The 21,475-nt window shown below is 38.7% G+C and overlaps 1 protein-coding gene across 1 annotated transcript in view; it reads left to right on the top strand.

Moving 5' to 3' along the window:
* LOC131072713 (uncharacterized) overlaps nucleotides 1-21,475 on the top strand; it is a 126,077-nt gene that overhangs the window by 33,870 nt on the left and 70,732 nt on the right. The window contains exon 3 of the mRNA XM_058008960.2: nucleotides 19,129-19,293. Coding sequence (XP_057864943.1) covers nucleotides 19,129-19,293 — 165 coding nt within the window. The remainder of the gene's footprint in view (nucleotides 1-19,128; nucleotides 19,294-21,475) is intronic.

The following is a 21,475-nucleotide window of genomic DNA, read 5'->3' as shown; positions in this document are numbered from 1 at the left end:
TAAGTCCAAAAAACTCACCTTGGGAAATATCAACCCCTATCCGAATAGTCATTCAGATCAAAATCTCATCACAATTGCATTTGGGGAAATTTGCCCTTCATCAGGAACAATTATCCACATAAAAATCCTCAAAATTTGATCATGAACTAGCCTGGTGGAAAATTGATCTACATTAGGAACATGAGTTTTATCCACATCAAAGTCATCTGCACTCCTAGGGGAAAAATGTGGGTCATCAGGCGGATTTCCCAACACTTAGTCAAAATTTACTGTCCTGGTGGAAAACTGCCCTCCATTAGGAATTTGAATGGGGGAAAAATAAGGTCCATCTGAACTTTGGTGGAAATTCATATCCCATCAGGATTTTGAGTGGGAGAAAACCATGGGTCATAGGAAATGTGGGGGAAAAGCACATCCCATCAAGAATTTTGACACTTAGACCCTTAAAATATGGATTTTCATCAGGAATTTAATGATTTAAACACTGAAAACCAATTGAACACTTCTAATTTTCAATAAACAATGCATTGAGACTTAGGAAAATTCACCAACATTTGAGCGAGACAAAAGGAATTTCATCGGGATAAAGTGCAAATTAAACTTGAATAACCTCCTAGAAGCGAGAAAACACCCCTCAAAGGACCTTAAAACTCTTAGGCACTAAAATATCACCGATTGGAACGTTTAAAACAAGTCTACACTCAGAAGGTCTACACTTAGACAAAATCAGGATCACTTAAATGTTTAACATTTTACACACTTGATCCTATACAAAATTCAAAAACCCTAAATAGCAATTAGGCATGATCACATTTCAAAACTTGAGACTCGGACATTGGAAGCTCAAAAATTGCCAGTCACACTGCCAAAACCCTAGATTAACAAGACGCGGAAAGCAGGAAAGAGGGGGTCTCCGTTTGCAATGGTGCGATGTGTGAAAAGGTCACAACATGTCCTCATCAAATGAAACCTTCTCCCCTTGTATCTTCCAATGTGAGGGGCGGTCACACCTCTTCATCATGTCTCCCCTTTGTAATGGTCACTACCTTTCACAATCACCATCCTTCGAAAGAGTCACAACCCTTCATCATTTATGCCCATTGAAAGAGTCACAACCTTTCATAATTACAACCCTTTCGAAAGAGTCACAACCGTCCATCATTTTATACCCTTTGAAAGAGTTACAACCTTTCATAATTTTTGCCCTCCTTGGAAGAGTCACTTCCTTATTCACTTCCATTCCTTCTTTCTTCCATCGATTCTTCCTTAATTTGCATGCTCCATTATTTCTTTTTCTCCTCCCTCTCCCCTCTCAATGAGGTTCTCTTCTCCCTTTTATATCAGATGTTTGAGGGAGTCACAACTTTTCATCTCATGCCTTTTGAACATTCATTCATTAACTTATTTAAATTTTAATTATAGTTAATTTTATTCTTTTATATTTTAATTTTAATTTTATTTTTTATTCTTTTGTATTTTAATTTTATTACTAAATCCTATTTCGAATTGAAGACATTACAGTCCCCCCTCCGACCCCTCCCCCCCCAAGATTGCTTGTTCAAATGATTCCCAATATGGAATGGCTTTCGAAACACACATGGAATAAACTTGCTGAAAATACATCAAACATGATGCAAAACATATTCAAGACATAAGGCCTAGTGCACACATAGGGTAGACATGCTGGAAACACATTAGGCATGAACCAAACATGGAGCATACACTTAAAACACGAAGCATGCACATGAAAATAGAGAGCATACACATGAATACTTGTAGACATAGTGAAGAGGCAGATTACAATAAACATTATGACTAGCTAATTAACCTATAACCAATCATTGCTTAGTTTGGTAGGAACTCAAAAGGGTGCTTGTAAGCTGTCCAACCCAACTAAGCTCGAGAGTGCGTCACATCCAAATCGTGGCCATTTTCCGCACATCCCACAAGAGGCAGGTTTGTCCAACTACGACTAGTTCCATCTATTGGGGTAATCAATTCATCACTTGGCCCACAAGAGGCAGGAACACCCAACTATGACCAGTTCCATCCCTTGGGGTAATCGATTCATCACTTGGCCCACAAGAGGTAGGAACGTCCAACTATGACTAGTTCCATCCCTTGGGGTAATCAATTCATTACTTGGCCCACAGGAGGCAGGAATGTCCAACTATGATTAGTTCCATCCCTTGGGTAATCAATTCATCACTTGACTTACAAGAGGCAAGAATGTCCAACTATGACCAGTTCCATCCCTTGGGTAATCAATTCATTACTTGGCCCATAAGAGGCATGAACGTCCATCTATGACCAGTTCCATCCCTTGGGGTAATCAATTCATCATTTGGCCCACAAGAGGCAAGAATGTCCAACTATGACCAGTTCCATCCCTTGGGTAATCAATTCATCACTTGGCCCACAAGAGGCAAAAGCATCCAACTATGACCGATTCCATCCCTAGGGGTAATCAATTCATCATTTGGCCCACAAGAGGCAAGAACGTCCAACTATGACTAGTTCCATCCCTTGGGGTAATCAATTCATCACTTGGCCCACACGAGGTAGTGTTGTGACCATTTCACACATCGCCCCATTAAAATGGGGACCCCCTCTTTTTTGCTCTTGTTTTGCTTGTTCTTCTCTCTGCTTTAGGGTTTTGAGTAAATGAGTGAGTCGTCTGGACTAGGGTTAACCCTTAGGGTTTCCTTTGATATTTTCAAGCCGAAGTCCAATCCAATTTTGAGAGATTATTATGCATCCTCCTGAAGATCGCAAATTTTGAAATAGGATGAGCCTGTTAGGAAGTCAGGTATGTTTCAGGGTAGGTCCAGTCAAGATTTTGAGGGCACATTCAAGTTATGATTAAGTGCTAGCATAGTGTTAATGATGGAATTGTGCAATTTTGTCCGGGTGAATTTTGACCAAATTTTTGAAGGTTTACTAACTGGCCCCTGGCCTTGGAGATGACCTAATTATGCCTTGTCAAGTGATTGAAGACCAAAAATGTGGATATTTTGGCCTGCAGAGGTGAAATCGCTCCTGTCCCTCACCCAGGGACCAGGGCGAAAATGATATTTGGTGCATATTGGTTATTGACTTGTTTAATTTGTTTTATGCAGGGTCTCCAGGAGGACAAATCGAACATGAATTGAAGATTTTGAAGATTTTGAAGACTCAAAATGACAAGTTTTTAAAGTTTAAGACCAAATCGCTCCTGTCCTTCACTAAAGGACCAGGGCGAAATGGTTTTCTTAGGTCATTTTGGGCCTTGGTTGATCGAAATGGAGCATCAAGGACGCAATGAAAGATGAAATGAGCATAAAGGAGTATCCAGACTTCGTCGTTGGCAACGAAAGTTTGAGCTTTGGGCCTAACAAGACAAGTTCGCTCCTGTCCCTCACCCAGGGACCAGAGCGATTTTCCTCAAACACACCGTCTTGGACATTTTTTTGGATTTGGACTTTTGTTCATAACTTGCGAAATGATGGTATCTTCCCTAGCAAAGGAAATTTGAGATGAAAATTATGAAGATTTGGCCTTAAGGACCAAAATCGCTCCTGTCCCTCACTGAAGGACCGGAGCTTGTTTTTCAAAGTTGCACTGTCCTTGCAGGACCAAGACAATTTTTTGATTGGAAGAGATCAAGGAGGGCATGTTTTGTCCATTGAATATAATTTGAGTAATTGGCAAGCAAGGAAATATGCTAAAATGACAAAATCGCTCTTGTCCCTCACTGAAGGACCAGAGCTTGAATTCCAAGTTTGCCCAATCCTTGCAAAATTTAAATGATTTCGCGATTTGAGAAGGACAAGGAAAGTACGTTTTGCTCATTGAATATAACTTGAATGGACCACAATGGAGAAAATCGATCCAAATTGGCTAAGGCGCTCCTGTCCCTCTCTTAGGGACCAAGGCGAATTTCAAAGGTAGCTCCTGTCCCTCTCCCAGGGACCAGAGCGATTTTCTCAAGAGACAAGTTTTTGGCAAAGGTGAAGCAAGTTTTACGTTTGGGATGAGTAAAGGAAGGCGTAATCGCTCTATTGAAGATAATTTTAAAAGATTGCAAAACACAAGTGGAGCCTATTTTGACCAGGGCGAAAAATGCATTATCAAGTCTTCACTTCCAAATTTAGGCGAATCCAGGCCAAGGCACATGATGAAGATGATATTTGGAATGCTTTAAGGGAAAACAAAGTTGCAAAGACCGCAAAACTGGACGAATAATGGCCAAGGCGCTCCTGTCCCTCACCAAGGGACCAGAGCGAAATCTTCAAATTTGCCTGATCGCCTAACATTTTGGAGTGCTACTTTCGTTTACAAGACTCGAGATGGATTAAGGAACAACATTTTACGCCTTGAAGATAATTAGATATTGATATGATTAAGGATTTGTGCCATAAATGCAAAATCGCTCCTGTCCTTCATTGGAGGACCAGGGCGATTTCTATAGAATCAATCATTCCTTTCCAAAACCACGTCAAGGCGAGGTCATGCAAAGTCAAAAATGTCTTTAGGAAGACGATGAATAAGGAGTTAACCTCAAAGTCGACAATTTTAAGCTCAAAAGCAAAAAATCGCTCCTGTCCTTCACTGAAGGACCAGGGTGAATATCCTTGGAAGAGCTCATTTGGTATTGGAGAAACGAGTTAGGCATGCATAGAACAAACGAGGAAGATCATTGATTGCCCTGCGACGTGAATTGGCGATCTAGAAGATAAAGATCAAGGGCAAAAGTAGAAAATCGCTCCTGTCCCTCTCCAAGGGACCAGGGCGAAAATGTTCCAAGGTACGCCCCTTCCAAAGATCACATGAATCAAACTCAAGATTCCAAGCGAAAACGCCATTTCGAACATCAAGGATGAGGTTTCAAACGTAAAAAATGAAAGATGGAGGACCAAAATGCATGGGCGCTCCTGTCCCTCTCCCAGGGACCAGAGCGATGTTGATGGATGTCCCTTATTCCTCCCATGCTTAGACGCCAAATTTTTTGAATTGCATTAAATGCTAAGTCCGCTAAAACTTTGAAATATTTTTCATTAAAATTGGCATTTAATGAGTTTGCATAAGGCATTTAATAATTAATTTAGCCTTTTAAAAAATTGAAATTTTAATTACAAAGGCATTTAAATTAATTATTATTAAATTAAATGAAGGGAGTGCGCTTGGGGTTTTATTTTAATATTTTTGTAAAGGTCGGCCTCCTCTTTATTTAATTTTTATTTATTTTTAGGCTTATTTTCCAAGTCGGCCTATGGGCAATTGCAATGCATGAGCGCCTATATAAGGGAGGTATTTTGAGACATTTTAATCCATCATTCAATCATTGTTTAAATGCGATTTGGAGAAGCAATAGAAGGAGCGAAATCTCATTCAAGGAGAGGTGCGAATTTCAATCCAAGAAGGAGTGCGAACTTTGTTGGAGGTGGAGCGAATTGTTCCTCAAGGCGTTGAAGACCCACAAGGTGGTGAAGTTGATGAAAGAGGCGCCTTTGCTAGAAGACTTCGATCTTCATTTTGCCTAGCAAATTTCTTAATTTTTTGCATCGCTTTTTAGAGCTAGTTCTCAAAGAGAGGTATGGCAAGATCTCCCTTGTTTAAATTTTGAAATTTTTGAATTTCCAATTGCATCGTCATATTTAGGAAATGATAATTCAAAGATTTATCATGAAGTTTCCTAAATTTAAAACTTAAACTTAATCTATATTCCTACGCTCCAGGGTATATTGCTCATTATGAAATGTTGTGTAGGTGTCAAGATGGCAACCCCAAAGGCAGGAGCATCCACCAGTCGTCCAACCCTCATGAAGGAAGATCAAAGGAATGAAGAAATGGAGACCAAGATCGTGTCAAAATGGAGCAACATTGGAGATACCAACTTGGGAAACTTCAGTGTGAAGAAGTTTCGAGAGGTCCCTTACATTGGAAAACCATCACCTGTCGCAAGGAGAATAATTGAGAGTGGCATTATCAAGGCGGCCGGCTTCCCTCCAGCAGTCCAGTGCCATGAGCTGATGATCGAGTGTGCTCGCCATTATGACCCACATTCAAGATCGATCGTGTCCAAGGAAGGAAACACTTTGGCTTATCTTTCAGATGAGGCTATCAGTGAAGCTCTTCATCTACCAGAACATAAAGATATGATTTACAAAAGCTTGGAAGGAGCTAGATCCATGTACGAAGATGATCCAGACACTTGCTTGAGCATCATCAACAAGAATTGGTTACTCAAAAGTCGTCCTCGCCTGAGCAAGATTCCCAACACACCACATAGGATCGACTTCCAGGAGGAGTACAAAGATTTGATAACCTTACTCAATCAAGTTACAGGGGCTCCTCAAGCCTTCTATTTTGAGAAGTGGATGTTCTTCTTCATCCAAGTGATAGTTCAAGGAAAAGGAACAATTCATTGGGCTAGAATTATTAGTCATTGCTTGGACATACAGTTGAGAAGACTGAAGGCTACTAAATCCTTCCACATGAGCTCGTACATCATGTATGCCTTGATCAGGAGTTTTGAATATGCAGGACTACCTCACAGAGGAGCGATTGGAAGAGGACCTGGAGAAGTCAGAGTTTGTGACTCTTATGTTCATTTGCATCATCCACCTGGGAGTAATTACAAGTTAGTCAATGATACTTTCACAATGAACATCACCAGGACACTGCAAGGCGGGATTCATAATCGGCTATCTCAGGAGGCACAAGAACTTGTAAAGAGGTATGGTGCTTGGTTTATCCAATTCCAGAAGTTTACATATATTAGAGTTCATGGGTGTCCTTCACCTCCATATATGTTGCCAAGATATCCGATAGACAGGATAGTACTACTTGAGGTAACTAGGCAGTTGGCAGCTTATGCGAAGGCATTCAGACACAGGCATGGAAATGGGATTCCTGTACCTATCATACTAGGAAATTCAGTTGAGGTATGTCCTAATGCTCCAGCTTTAGATGATGCAGAAAGGGAGTTGGCCTTATATTCATTTTCATTCTTTTCATTGAGGGAGAATTTTGATCCTTATGGGTATATAGAAGAGACAGTTGGTAGAAAATACAAGCATGAATGTCAGGTAGAGGACTTTTGGATGAATCTCTCAGATGATTTAGAAGTGAAAAGAAAGATGCATTCCAGATTGCCTTTGGATTTCATCAGGAAATGCAAAGTTTACAGAGTGGCCGATCAAGCTCAGGACAGTGGCAGGCACCTCCAGTCATCCTATGATAGAGAGGACAAGGCAGTAATGATAGATTGGAACGAGCCTGAGGTTGTGGACTTGAAGACTTTGATGGCTCCAGTTTTGTCCTGTACTCGCAGATGGGTTGATGTGCAACATCAAAAGTTGAGAGAGCAAAACATACCTATGACTTTTACTTTGGAGGAAAGGTCGGCAGAAGGAGCAAGCGCAAGTGAGGGCCATCCTCATCCTAGAAGCACAAGCGAAGGCAATCCTCACCCCAGAAGCGTAAGTGAAGGCAATCCCCATCATAGAGGTGCGAAGAGGAAGGAAAGACCTGAGAAAAGAGAATCTTCCAAGAAGAAGCAAGAGGCCAATCGAGATCGCTCATCTGGCACATCTTCTCGACAAGAGAAGAGGGTACTTGAAGTTGAGGAATCTATGGAGTCAATGGTTCAGAATGATAAACATGAAGAAGGACAGGCATCTCAACGTTCATCAAGTCAATCTCCCCAGGTCAATGAACTACATGAAGACAAGGATGATGATGAAGCAACATCTCCTCTCCGGAAAGAAGAGCCACTACCTAAAGAAATACAAGTTAGAGAGACAAGGTCCGCCATTCCCGATTGGTTGAAGGAGAGACTAGCAAGGGTGATTGTGATCGAAGACGAAGAAGATAATGTGATTGATTTATATAGCCTTGTCGGAAATTCTCAGGGAGTAACAGAAAAGAAGAAGGCCATCAAAATGTCCAAGATGATCAGAGATGAGACAGGGTCCAGGAAGTTGCAGATAGCTACACCGGCAGTGGACAAGTATGAGGGTGAGATCCTTGTAGAAGAATATGATGTAGAAACCGTTGAGCTTGGTCCACTCACCACCGAGCAGGCATTGGATGAGGCAACTGATTCATTTGAGGCGCTCAAAGATAAACTTAAGGAAGAAATGGAAAAGAATAGAAAACTTGAGAAAGAAGTCGGTGCTTGGAGAGGCTACTTTAGCCACCTCAGTCAGCCTTTGGGACGTCAGGATCCAGCAGTATCTCCTGTGCAAGCACTTCCCCTTGAATCAGTTGGTGAAGCAGAGAAAGTTAAGAGCTTGGTCCAGCTTACGAGCTCTTGGATTGACAAATCCCATACAGTTGCCGTTGAGTTTGCAACAAGAATGATGCAGACCATTCATCGGGCTATCCAGGTCCTTGAGATCATCCACAACCTAATGATAACAGTAGCCGCCTTTGCTCATACTAAAGATGTTATCATCCTTGTTCTGCAAGTAATCAGGCAAACACCCAGGAGGATCTTAGCACAAGAAAAGATAATGGATGGAGGAGCTCATAATTTACTCCAGTGGTCTACTTTACTCCAGATGAAGGAAGTACTTTTCGAGGACACCAACACCAAATGCAATCAGGTGGAGGAGGTCATCCATGCAATCCAGGACAAGGTGTTTGGGGTTTTATGTACTATTCTTGGCAGAAGGATCGAAGTTGAGACAGATGTGGATCTTCAAGAGTTGGAAGAAAGGGTCAAGGTCATCTTTTGCAAAGATGAGAATGTTATTACAGATGAGCAAAGAGATCAAATGTTTACTACTATGCTCTTGATTGAGAAAATCAAGGAACTCGAACCTGAATGGGACGCAGCTCTTCTCAAGGCCTTTGATCAGATTATTCACTTGGAGGAAAGAATGAGGAATCTTCCCGAGATTCCTATTGCTGAGATTGAGGGAATCGTGTCCAGATTCATTGCATATGCTAAAAAGGAGCATTGGAAAGGGAATAAGGTTCTAGAAGAGAGGTTGTTATAGATGACATGGCACCTTAATTATCATTGGTCTATGTTTCCTAGATTTTTGTGCCAAATTAAATATTTTGGCTATGCATTTAATATTGTGCAATAAAAAGGGAACTTTTGTAATAAAACCCTAATTAGGGTTTAGGTGTCAGAATCTCAGCCGTTGATCTTCTTTTGATCTGGGCCGTTCATTGTAATTGAGGATGCTATATATACCCTCATTCATTTTCATTTTGATAATAAGAAATAGAGAGCAATAAGAAATAGTTAGAAGTTTAGAGTTTTTGGAGAGAAGAAAGTTATTTTGTAGCAAGATTGAGTTTTGAAGAAGGAATTTCAAGCAATTGTTGTCTATTTTGGCTTTGAGATCAATAAAATATTGAAGTTATGGTGTTTTATTGCAATTCTTGTGGCTATCTTCATGGTTGTTTACTTTCTTGAATCATTCTCAGTCGAAGTAGTATCTAAGTTTGAAGGACTAAGTGTTGGGCTTGATTTTGGTGAGATTCACGTTCCAAACCACTAGCTTCTTACTGATTGTGGGAACGCCTTGTGTGGTCAACTGGAGAGACTTGAATTACTTAAACCTTCAATCGTCATTGAGCTTTGGATATGTGCCTTTGTGGTAGTGTCCATGATCCTTGATGAATTGAAAAATCATTTGTTACCTTAGAAGATCGCATCAATTTCAGTTGGGTTGTTATTTCATGGCAATATTGAAATTGGTAGAATCTTGCCAAGTCTAGCCTACATTAGGTCATTCTTAGGATTAGATTAGAATTTATCCCTTGCAAACTCTACCTTTTGATCTTTTTGAGAACTTGTTAGTTTTAGGAAATCTTGTTCCTACAGCTTGGAGGACGTAAGGCCCCTTGATGAAACATCATTCACAACGACCACTGGTGCTTATCCACACGTAGAGACCCTACATAAAAGAACATTGGAGTCACCCTGATTGATCCTTTTTTGCGACATCTTCAGCAATCAGAGGCTTTATTCAAGAGAGGATAAGGTACCCTTGGGTATTTTATTCTGTGTATGATTGTGTACAAAATACATGTCAACAGGTAGGAATGTCCAACTATGTCCAGTTCCATCCCTTGGGGTAATCAATTCATCACTTGGCCCACAAGAGGCGGGAACGTCCAACTATAACTAGTTACATCCCTTGGGGTTAATCAATTCATCACTTGGCCCACAAGAGGTGGGAGCGTCGAACAATGACTAGTTCCATCCCTTGGGGTAATCTAACTTGCTTCTTATCTTAGTCAAAGGACTGCCACTTCTCATTACCCTTCCATGTAGGGTTAATTCTTAAAACCCTCGTCCCTCTTGTGCCCTCCTCTTGGTTTAGAAAGTCATGAATGTCTCTTTTTGGACCGTGATACCTTCATCCATGCAACATGGGGTTGGCCTTTCTTTATCACGTTCTATGAACTGTCATCTCATCTTTCAACTCTGCGTTTGATATAAGTCTGCGACTACGTTCTTGAAGTTTTCCATATAGATTAAATCCTTCGATTGTTCCAACAATTTTAGACTGTCCTAATGATCTTGTTCATTGTAATAACTAATATGTCTCTTGCTAAGTCACAGGGTTTGCCAAACTTCATGTAAATTTGACGAACTCTTACAAACTTAAAAATATTAGTTCATATTCGTCTTAAAGTTTGGATGAAACTAGGCTAGGGCATTTTTAATTAAAATATAATAAATAGACTGATGCAACAAACAGAATCGCGCTCTGTCGTCAATGTTTAGCATTGTATACTAGAATCTCTTTGATTTTGATATTGAGCATGATGGGAATGTCGACAAAAGCTTAGTTGTTTGAAGGGTAAATGAACAACCATCTCATGTGTTGATTGGCGCGCACCTAGGTGGGATTGCAGTTTCTGTCGAAGGGCGGATTGTATATTGAGCGAGGGTTACTAACTTTTGCACCTATGTTTGGTGTGACTTGTCACACCTTTGCATCACTCGATTCATTGCCGGGAAGAACAAAACAAAAGGGCGGGATCAAACGCACATTCAATTGTCCAAAGCGTACAAGGATGAGTGTCTAGTCGCATGAACTCGGACCGCGAAAGAGAGAGGGATTATAATTTATATATTAGTAAATTAAAATTAAAAATTGGAATATATCAATGTTACAATATTTTAAATTTATTATAATGTATTCAAATCTAATAATATTACTTTATTTTTAATAATTTTAATTAATAAGTGTAAACTATTTATATTAATTCTAAATTTAATATAATATCATTTTATTAATCTGACTATTTTATTTTAGAATACAATTTAATATCAAATCTATTTAACATTGTTAAATTATTTGACAATTTGATAGATTTATTATTTATATAATTTTTTAACTTAAATTTATATAAGGTGAATTTAGTGTCGATTTTTTTTTCGAATTTTTACCCTTGCCAAATTTCATCCGAATCTCATTGTTGCCGAACTCGAACTTGAATTCGAACCTTGTGACTTAGGTCTCCTGTATAATTGTCATTGCAACATGAGATCAAGTTTAGAATTATACATTCACTATTGTCAAATTTTTTTAACTTGGCATGCCAACTGAGTATTAACCTCCTGGAGACACCAATCCCCACTACTGAGCACCTACTCTGGAAGAGATACCAATCTCTTTAAAAATGAGGCTCCAACCTCCAAAGAAATAAAAAGGATAAATGAATGATATCCTTCTTCAATTAGTTCTGAAACTCGTTGACGTGGCTAAAATCGTATTGCTACAACTCTATCCAATCAACGCAAAATAGAATGATTCTTGCTAAGTATCCTTTCTCTCTTGTATAAGGAATCCCTAATGCTGTTTTAGTTGATCAAAGGGCACAACCTCAAGGTTCCAAATGTCAGTTCATGACTGCAGGCTAACTCAGTGATTTGATGTGTTTTGCTGGGAACACAAGGGGCCTTATGTTTCCAACAAGTTGGTTTGCATTCTAAGATGCTAAGGGAAAAAAAAAATGCAAAAGGATAGGGTTAAGAGACCTAAAATTAACAAGACTGGTGTGCGAGTAGACGGATTCGACATAACCAATCCCCGCTTGGCCAAAATAACTCACAACCTCACAAGAACGGTGCAATCTTCAAGGGAGACTTAGAAGATTTTCAGACTGTAGGTGCATGCCTAAGCACCCAATTCTGGCATAGCTCAGAAGGACACCTGCAATTGAACTAAGCATGATTTTAAAGGCTTAGACAAACCATACACAGGGATACACAATTGGCATATCCTCAATGGTATGAACCTGAATCCATCAAATACTTGCACACCAGTAAGGATCTATCTAAACCTGCTGAAGGAAACCATGCAAACAAAAGAAAACCAAGATAACAAACACCATACTTCAATGTTCATATATTGATTTTGGCTGTCATTACAACAATCTCTGCAGCAGTTCTATGCTACTCCTAATAATCTAACTAATTCTAACCTCTAAGAGTCTAAAATCTAACCTTATAACAATCTAACTAGAATCTAACCCTTTACAAGAGAAGGCATCTTGCCTTTTATAGATTTTACAAATTGAACCAGTGGCCAAGATTGACTGCATCCAACAGTCCTAATTTGTCTTCTAGACTTTGGCAGCTTTAACCCATGCCCATTTAATCCTCAGTTATCCTCCCAACCATATTCTCAACTATCTACAACTGTTTGTCATCAATTCGGTTAATCTGGTAGTTGGAAATAACTGACCTGTGTCCCCTCACTTTAAATTACATTAGACGAGGCCCACAAGTAGTCATGTACAATAAAACGATTTAGTCTTGCAACTGATTTTCTGGAGTTTCTTCCAGCTGTGTGTTTTTGAGAATGCATATTTGTAGCATTCTGTGTGTTCTGTTGTCTTCAATCTTGCTTGGACTTCAACTACTTGCACACCAGTAAGGATCTATCTAAACCTGCTGAAGGAAACCATGCAAACAAAAGAAAACCAAGATAACAAACACCATACTTCAATGTTCATATATTGATTTTGGCTGTCATTACAACAATCTCTGCAGTAGTTCTATGCTACTCCTAATAATCTAACTAATTCTAACCTCTAAGAGTCTAAAATCTAACCTTATAACAATCTAACTAGAATCTAACCCTTTACAAGAGAAGGCATCTTGCCTTTTATAGATTTTACAAATTGAACCAGTGGCCAAGATTGACTGCATCCAACAGTCCTAATTTGCCTTCTAGAACTTGGCAGCTTTAACCCATGCCCATTTAATCCTCAGTTATCCTCCCAACCATATTCTCAACTATCTACAACTGTTTGTCATCAATTCGGTTAATCTGGTAGTTGGAAATAACTGACCTGTGTCCCCTCACTTTAAATTACATTAGATGAGGCCCACAGGTAGTCATGTACAATAAAACGATTTAGTCTTGCAATTGATTTTCTGGAGTTTCTTCCAGCTGTGTGTTTTTGAGAATGCATATTTGTAGCATTCTATGTGTTCTGTTGTCTTCAATCTTGCTTGGACTTCAACTTGTCGCCCAGTGGTGGCGCGCATCTCCATGCTTTATTTTATGCTCTGCGATGCGTTCTTCATTAGCAGCGCTTCTGGCTTTAATCGTGATCTGGTCCTTGATTTGCGTTTCAGGTTGTCACTTTAGCTTTTCCCAACGTCGTCGATCTGTAGACAATCAATTTCTGCGTGGATTAATCATTCTGAAAAATTAAATAAATGATTTTAATAAATATGAAAATTTTCAAGGCTCTGAGAAAATAAAAATATCCACTTTCGTTTTTAAATAAATCTTGAATCCCCTCTTCTCCAGTATAAAATTCGGTCCTTGCTCATAGGATGAGCAAACCTCCTCTGTGTGATTTTGCTCTGATTTTGTCACTTGACTTGAAATGTGCGAGTTTTATTCTAAATTCTAATCGCCCTTTACCAAACACCAAGACTCGACGGTTTGACATGGAATGCGCGAATTTTAATCTAAATGAGCGAACTCTCTTTCAACTTGTCAAACTTAGCTTTCGCCCCCCTTGGTAACTTTTGGCGTTTTAACGTTTTGGTGCGATTTATTCCTTTTAAACGCTTAAGTTATAATGCCCTCCCAATTTCGGGTGTTTTGATTGAATTAAGAGATTTTGGTTTTAAATCAAAATGCGTTCCATTTAAAATTTCAGGCATTTTGTTCAAAACATGCGATTTTAACTCAATTTTTTAAATGCCCCACTTTGATAAATTTCGGTCATTTTCATTAAAATGGGCGATTTTTAATCTGTCAAGTGAAAATACCTTTCAAAACACAAAATTCGGCCAGTTTGCTAAGAATGCACGACTTTTGGTTTTTAGCTTTAAAGGCCTTACCCTCCCTTTAGTAATTTCGGGATTTTGAGATGGAATTGCGTGATTTTCTTTATTGGTTTTAAATGCCCTCTTTTTGAATTTCGGGTTCTTGAGATGAATCGCGTGATTTTCTTCTTATACACCTTTACTCTTCTCAAACTCGAGTTTTTTGACGATTTGGTTTAAGTTATTTTCTTTTCAAATTCGGCATTTTGGGCCAAAATGCGCAACTTTTGGTTTGGGTGACTTTTAGCTTTTATTAAATTCAGCTGTTTCAATTGAAATGAGCGAACTTTTTCCAATCTTGGGTTATGCCATTTTGCTTGCTTTAGATGCCCAATGCCCTAGCAGAATTCAGGATTCTAGGGGCAAATCGCTCGAAATTTGTCTTGCAAATTTATTTGGCATGGGATGTGCAACTTTGGTTTTCTTGGATCTCTAGCAAAATGTGAAGTTGCCAAACCTTATTTTCGCCCCTTTGCCCAATACAAGACTCGGGCATATAACATGAGATGAGCGAATTTGTTCTTCAATCACCAAACTTATTTTTTAACCCTCTTGGTAGAATTTTGGCTATTCAACTTGCAATGTGAGATTTTTGCGTTTTATTCCAAGCATAGAAGGCAGCTTAGGAGACTTTCGGTAATGACAAGAGGATTGTAAAAAAAAATGCTTTAAAATACCCGAGCTCTCCACATGGGAAGACTGGACGGAGCTATCCTTGGGATTTCCTTGGCAATAGTTTATCGACTTTGAATAATTGGTATGCAGGGGCGACGAAAGAGTTTGAGGAACCTTTATTTGCGTCTTAACCCAATGCAACACATTCTTTGAATGCATTGTGAATTCGCCCTTTCAATGCTTTGGGATTTTGACGGTCTTGGACCACAAAAACCTTTCACCTCTCTTGGGCAGATTGCAACTACGGGGGGTCCCCTGAAACAGGGGTGTGTGTGTGATGAGCACAACAAATAATTTTGTTGACGTGGCTAAAATCGTAGTGCTACAACTCTATCTGGCCAATGCATAATAGAATGTTCTTGCTGAGTATCCTATCCTCTCTTGCGTAAGGAATCCCTAATGCTGTTAAAGTTGATCAAAGGGGACAACCTCAAGGTTCCAAATGTCAGTTCATGACTGCAGGATAACTTAGTGAGAACATTCTATTCTGCGTTGGAGGGATAGAGTTGTAGCACTACGATTTTAGCCACGTCAACAGAATTGGTGCTAGAAGAAGGACCCCTGTTAGGTTCCTTGCAGCAAGTTGAGTCTATTGAGCCCTTTTTAATGTCATATTTGGGATATGCAAGATCCTGTTAAACCAAACAAAAAACAAAAAATCAGAAAATCTGAAAAATATCAAAAAAAATTGAGTCAATATGTTGGGTCAGTCACTTCATGAAGACTGTCCGCAGTCTGACATTTTCCAAATCCAGCAAAGGCTGAGTGTGCAGCTGTATCCCAACCAGCTGTCCGAATTTGCATCTGCGGGTCACTGCAGAATCCACAACACAGCAGACCAACGGAGCATTAACCCCCTGGAGACACCAATCCCCACTATTGAGCACCTACTCTGGAAGAGATACCAATCTTTATAAAAATGAGGCTTTAACTTCCAAAGAAATAAAAAGGATAAATGAATGATCTCCTTCAATTAGTTCTGAAACTCTTTACCAATTTGCTCAAAAAAATTGTTTCTTAAATGTGCTTATACTCTGCTCAAAGGTTTGTACTTATTCGCCCTTAAGATCTGCAACAAAATGCCTTCAAAATCTGTTCAATGTTCTTCAAAAAATTTCTGCTTAATAGGTCTGATACAATCTGCTCACAAATCTGCTTAAATCTGCTCATAAGTCTGGAAATTGTCTGCCCATAAATCTGGAAAACGTTTGTGATCAATTGCTTCTGAATCTGCTCATGAACTTTGATGTTCTATACTCTTAAGGTCTGCTAAATCTGCTCAGAAAGTCTGAAATAATTTGCTTATTAAACCTTCAAAAATCCGCTCACAAAGGCTCCTTAAGTCTGATCTTAGGTCTGCTACAAAGCACCATTAATTCTGCTCTTTGATCTGATACAATTCGCCTTTGATTCTGCTCACTAAGTCTGCACAGATCTTCTTTTTTATTGGAATGATAATCAATTGAATCTATGATAATATGATCTCCAATAACTTCTTATTTTTACCCACCAAATACGACTTGTAATGTCCATCAGGCTGGCAGAATCATGCTTTGATACCAATTGTAGTGTCCCCTTTTTGAATCACCTTATATGTTGCCCACAAGAGATTAGAGTATCACAGTTCAGGTCTGATTTGATTGCTCTATGAGAACTCCTGCTATGCTTTGATGTCCTCATCAAATGAAACTTTCTCCCCTTATATCTTCCAATGTGAGGGAGGGTCACACCTCTTCATCATGTCTCCCCTTTGTAATTGTCTCAACCTTTCACAATCACCACCCTTTGAAAGAGTCACAACCCTTCATCATTTATGCCCATTGAAAGAGTCACAACCTTCTGTAATTATGCCCTTTGAAAGAGTCACAACCTTTCATAATTACAACCCATTCAAAAGAGTCACAACCCTCCATCATTTTATACCCTTTGAAAGAGTCACAACCTTTCATAATTTCTGCCCTCCTTTAGAGGAGTCACTTCCTTATTTACTTCCCATTCGTTCTTTCTTCCATTGATTCTTCCTTGATTCACATGCTCCATTATTTCTTTTCCTCCTCTCTCTCCTCTCTCAAATGAGGTTCTCTTCTCTCTTTTATATCTCATGTTTGAGGGAGTCGCAACTTTTCATTTCATGCCTTTTGACCATTCATTAACTTAATTTAAATTTTAATTATATTTAATTTAATTTGTTTATATTTTAATTTAAATTTTATGATTAAATCCTATTTCAAAGTGGGGACATTACATTTCTTCTTCCAATTCTGCTTCTGGGATCTTATAGTGCATGAGGAGGACATTCCAGCATCTTTTAAATGAGAATAGGGATTTGATTTCTATCATGGGATGTAGACTTGAGTGTTGTAAAATATAGAGAAGTAGAATCACGTTGTAGTTAATGTCATAGGCTCAACAATGTGTGTAATCAAGTGGAACAAGGGGTAGATTGCATGCCGCAATTATCTAGTTCTTTACTAAGTATTTAGTAGCAGCATATTCACCACTACCAAAGCTGGTTATACCCTTTCAAGGGGTTTCTAGGATAAATGTGTGTATTTACTTCTCTTATCACAATATTCTTTCCATCCTAACTGTCATTTATTTTGATTAAAAGTAGAACAATCCATTTTTGTATTGGTTCATAATTTCTATTATTAGCTGTGGATGAGATTACAGATCTCTAGAAGATTAAATAATCTTATGTCAAGCAAGTTCATTGACATCATAATTGTACTCATTTCAGATTGACAATGTACATCCTCATGTTTATATTTAAGTAGATATATTTAAATATTCACTTTTTTAAAATTTCAGCATCTTTTAGTTTGTTTAAGTTATTTTTGGCATTTTTATTTCATTTGTATTTTAAAAGTTGAATTTTTTTTGTATATATTATATAAATAGCCGTTCCTTTGGCATCTCTTAAATCTGGAAAAGATTTCCTCTCTGAAATTATCTCCATGTCCCCCAATCCTTGAAAATCAGAGAGACTAGTATCTATCTATTTATATCTGACTTTGATTGTCATTTTGATTGCATCGGACAGAGTTTGAGAGCATTAACACCAAGCAGAGGAATAGAATTACCCAAGAGTGTTTCAATGACCTTGCTTTTATCTAACACAACTTTGGTTTAACACTAAAAGGGTGGAGGAGGAATCTCCTTGTGCCATTGATTTGGATGACATTGATCCATTCTTTGAATTCATTCTTAATGCTTTTCACGTGTTATTTTGTGACTCAGTCAAATTTTTGGGCTGCTGAGTTTTAGCAGAGTCCAAGTTTTTGAATTATGGTTCACACCATAATGTGACACTTTTGACAAAGGACTAGGCTCATGGTAGCAATCATAGCTGTCTGCAAATAGTTCTTTTATATACCATTATAATCCATCACAGTAGTGAGAAATCTCCAAATTCAAAAAGCTACACTTTCATTTCTTTTTTCAATTGCATGATTAAAACCCTTTTTTCATTGGAGAAGTGGGTCAACATTCACCTATTCTCTCCAACCTTAATCAAAATAAATTCTTGAGTTTTGTTGTCTGAATTGGAAGCTCAACGTGAAGGAAATTCTAATGATTTTGGGATATTTTTTTGAAGTTGTTTTATAATGCTGTCTTCTTGCTTGTTTTCCTTGAATATTTAAGTTCATATCTAACAGATTTTTTAAACTTCTCATATTTCCCTTTTTTACAAACATGGCTATTGTGAGTTCCATTACATACACCATCACTGCAGTCTACAAGCCTTCATGGTTGAGGGAAAGTGATGGATCTGGTAAGTATTGATGCTAAACACCAAACATTTCCTCTTCCTAATTACATCACCATACACCAATAAAAATCTTCAATTATTTTCTTCAGTCTTTCACCCCCAATTATTTTAAAATCCATAATTGCAGAGGGAGTATGGAGAAAAGTGAGCAGTACTTTTGTCGACAATAAGAAATGCTTAATTACAACAAATTTCGTTTTTCTAACCGTCTATATTGTCATGCAAGTTTAAAACATACACATTAAGTTCTTGTTGGCAAACATTATTGTTTCTTCAAAAAGAGGAGACTGTTGACCTGTGTAAATATGTGTCCTTGTTAGCAAGTATGCTATTTCATAGGTTTCACTAATTCGTGTTAAATACAATACTGCAGGCAGCCAGGGCAAAGCTTGAAGAGGCAAGAGATGTTTTAAAACCACATGAGATATGGGACCATCAGTTAGGGAATATTGTGGTGGAGGAATTATTTGAGCATCTCCATCATCCATCCTTGCTGGTCTTTGATTCAGCATTTTCCTTGTCAGAGTTGATAGCTGCAGTAAGTCAGATATTCCTTTTAAAAACGCATTTGAGAATTATTGAGGCATTGTAATATGTGGCCTTCACATTAATGATCCCCGTGTTTGGTTGTGATGGTGATCAATTTATGTCAGTCAAAGAGAAAAAGTTGATTGGTAAGCATGAATAAGAAAAGCTTCTACCATTAGAATGGCTACTGATTATGAAATTGGTGAACTCCCTAGGGTTAGGATTTGATTGGACACATGGTTTATTTCATAGGATTAGAGTTTACCCATCAAACAGTTCATTATTGTATGTAATCATAATGTGAGAGTTATTGTTCAGTGAACTTGTTTAAAGGTATTAATAGTTCAAATGTTCTTTTGTATTCATAAAATCTATATGGAATATGCATTTAGTAGGTTTGATTTACCAAGCAGGAAGCTTGTTCTTCTCTCTAAGATACCACATCATGCTCATATGGCTCAGATCCTGCCTTTCTTGCACTGCTACTCTTCTTTACACTCTTGAGGTGAGATAAACTCAACTCACGTGAAGCTTTCTGGATATGGCTATGTTTGGATATAATGGGATGTTGCATCTGTTTCAGCAAGTTGCTGTAAAGTTATAATATCATGTCGATCTCCTTGTATGTGTAATAGAATATTTGGTTAAATGTGCAGATGTTAAACAAGTCTGCACAATTTTCTTTTTACTTCAGTTTTAGAAATTAAACAGTGATGCCCGAGTGCCAAGCAATTAAAAACAGACCATAATGAATTTTTCAATAAAGGGTAGATTTTATAATACAATGTGAAAAGAAGAGGAATAAGGTTTCAAAACATTAATCAGGTTTTTGGAGGCAGGGATGTTGATCAGACATAGAGGAAGTCAGCAATGAGAATTTGGAGAATTCTGATGCAGTTTGAGATCTATTTATGAGCCAGAGAAAAACTTAGGAAAGCCTATGAAGTAGGGTTTTGGAAGGAAAATGGAGCTTCATTTGCTGGTGTCATCATGTCAATACACATATCAACACATGACCCAAACGACCTCCCTAGGAATAACATCAGAAACCTTTTCCTTTGGCATCAACATGTGGCCAAAAAGGTTGCTTCCAATGATGGTAAGAATGCCTTTCATTGACATCCCCATTAGGGTCGAAAATCTCTTTTCACATTGACACAAGAGCATCCACTCTTGATTTCAGCATTGTGTGTAATGTCTCCTTTTGTAAATGCCCTAGTTTTTGCCCTAAAATCACAATTCCAAGCTTATTGAAAGCATAGTCCATAAAATAGATCTTTCCTACTAGGGTTAGGAACATTATATTAGTCATATGATATATTTTATTCGTTAATGGAATTCAACCATACGGGAGTTAGGATAAGAAGCATATTAGGGTGCCTTACACGATCCTCTACCCTAGGCACAAGAGCAAATATACCATCCCTCTCGTCCATCATGTGGCCCTTCGCCATCCATATGAGGGGGTGTACCTAGTGAGGAATCCTATAGCTGTTCACCTCTTCTTGTCACCATTATTCTCCTCCCTATGATTGGAGTTCCTTAATCTAATGGTCAACCATGGTAGAGGTTTAGGGCAAACTAGGGTGTTTGGAACATCCTTCTCTTCTAACACCAAGGGTGGGGCACTCCTTGCACCCCTTGGCCTCATGGAACAATCCGTCACCACCATGAGGTGGCATACTTAGAAGAGGATCTCATGAGTATTTATTACTTTTCTTCTTCTTTGACGTTTTGTGTTCGCTCTTGAGGTCCATCGCTCTATTACAGGCGTCGTCATATGACGTTGGGAGTACAATTTTCATCTTCTTTCGTAGGGAGGATTTCAACCCTTCAACGAACCATCTTTTCTTCAACCCATCTGCGGGTTGGCTTTCCATTTTACCCAGCAATTCTTTCAGCCTCCGACTGTATGCCCGTACTGTCTCCTTGGGACCTTGTTTGGTACTGTATATCTCGGCCACGATTTCATTGTCATCACAGAGCAACCGAAACTCCTCCTTGAATTCCTTCTGTGGATTGGCCCATGGGGCCACTTTTTGCTTGTCAACATCGGAGTAGCAATCTATGGCAACCCCGCGTAACGTGGCTTGGAACTGCTGTACCCACTCATCCTGGTCCGTCACTTCGTTGGCGGACCAAATAGTTTCACATGTGCGGCAGTGCCATATGGGGTCTTCCTTGCCGTCCCC

Source organism: Cryptomeria japonica, chromosome 9 (genome assembly GCF_030272615.1).
Source record: "Cryptomeria japonica chromosome 9, Sugi_1.0, whole genome shotgun sequence".
Classification (NCBI taxonomy): domain Eukaryota; kingdom Viridiplantae; phylum Streptophyta; class Pinopsida; order Cupressales; family Cupressaceae; genus Cryptomeria; species Cryptomeria japonica.
Note: the sequence above shows the minus strand (reverse complement) of the source record. Positions and strands in the feature narration are given on the sequence as shown.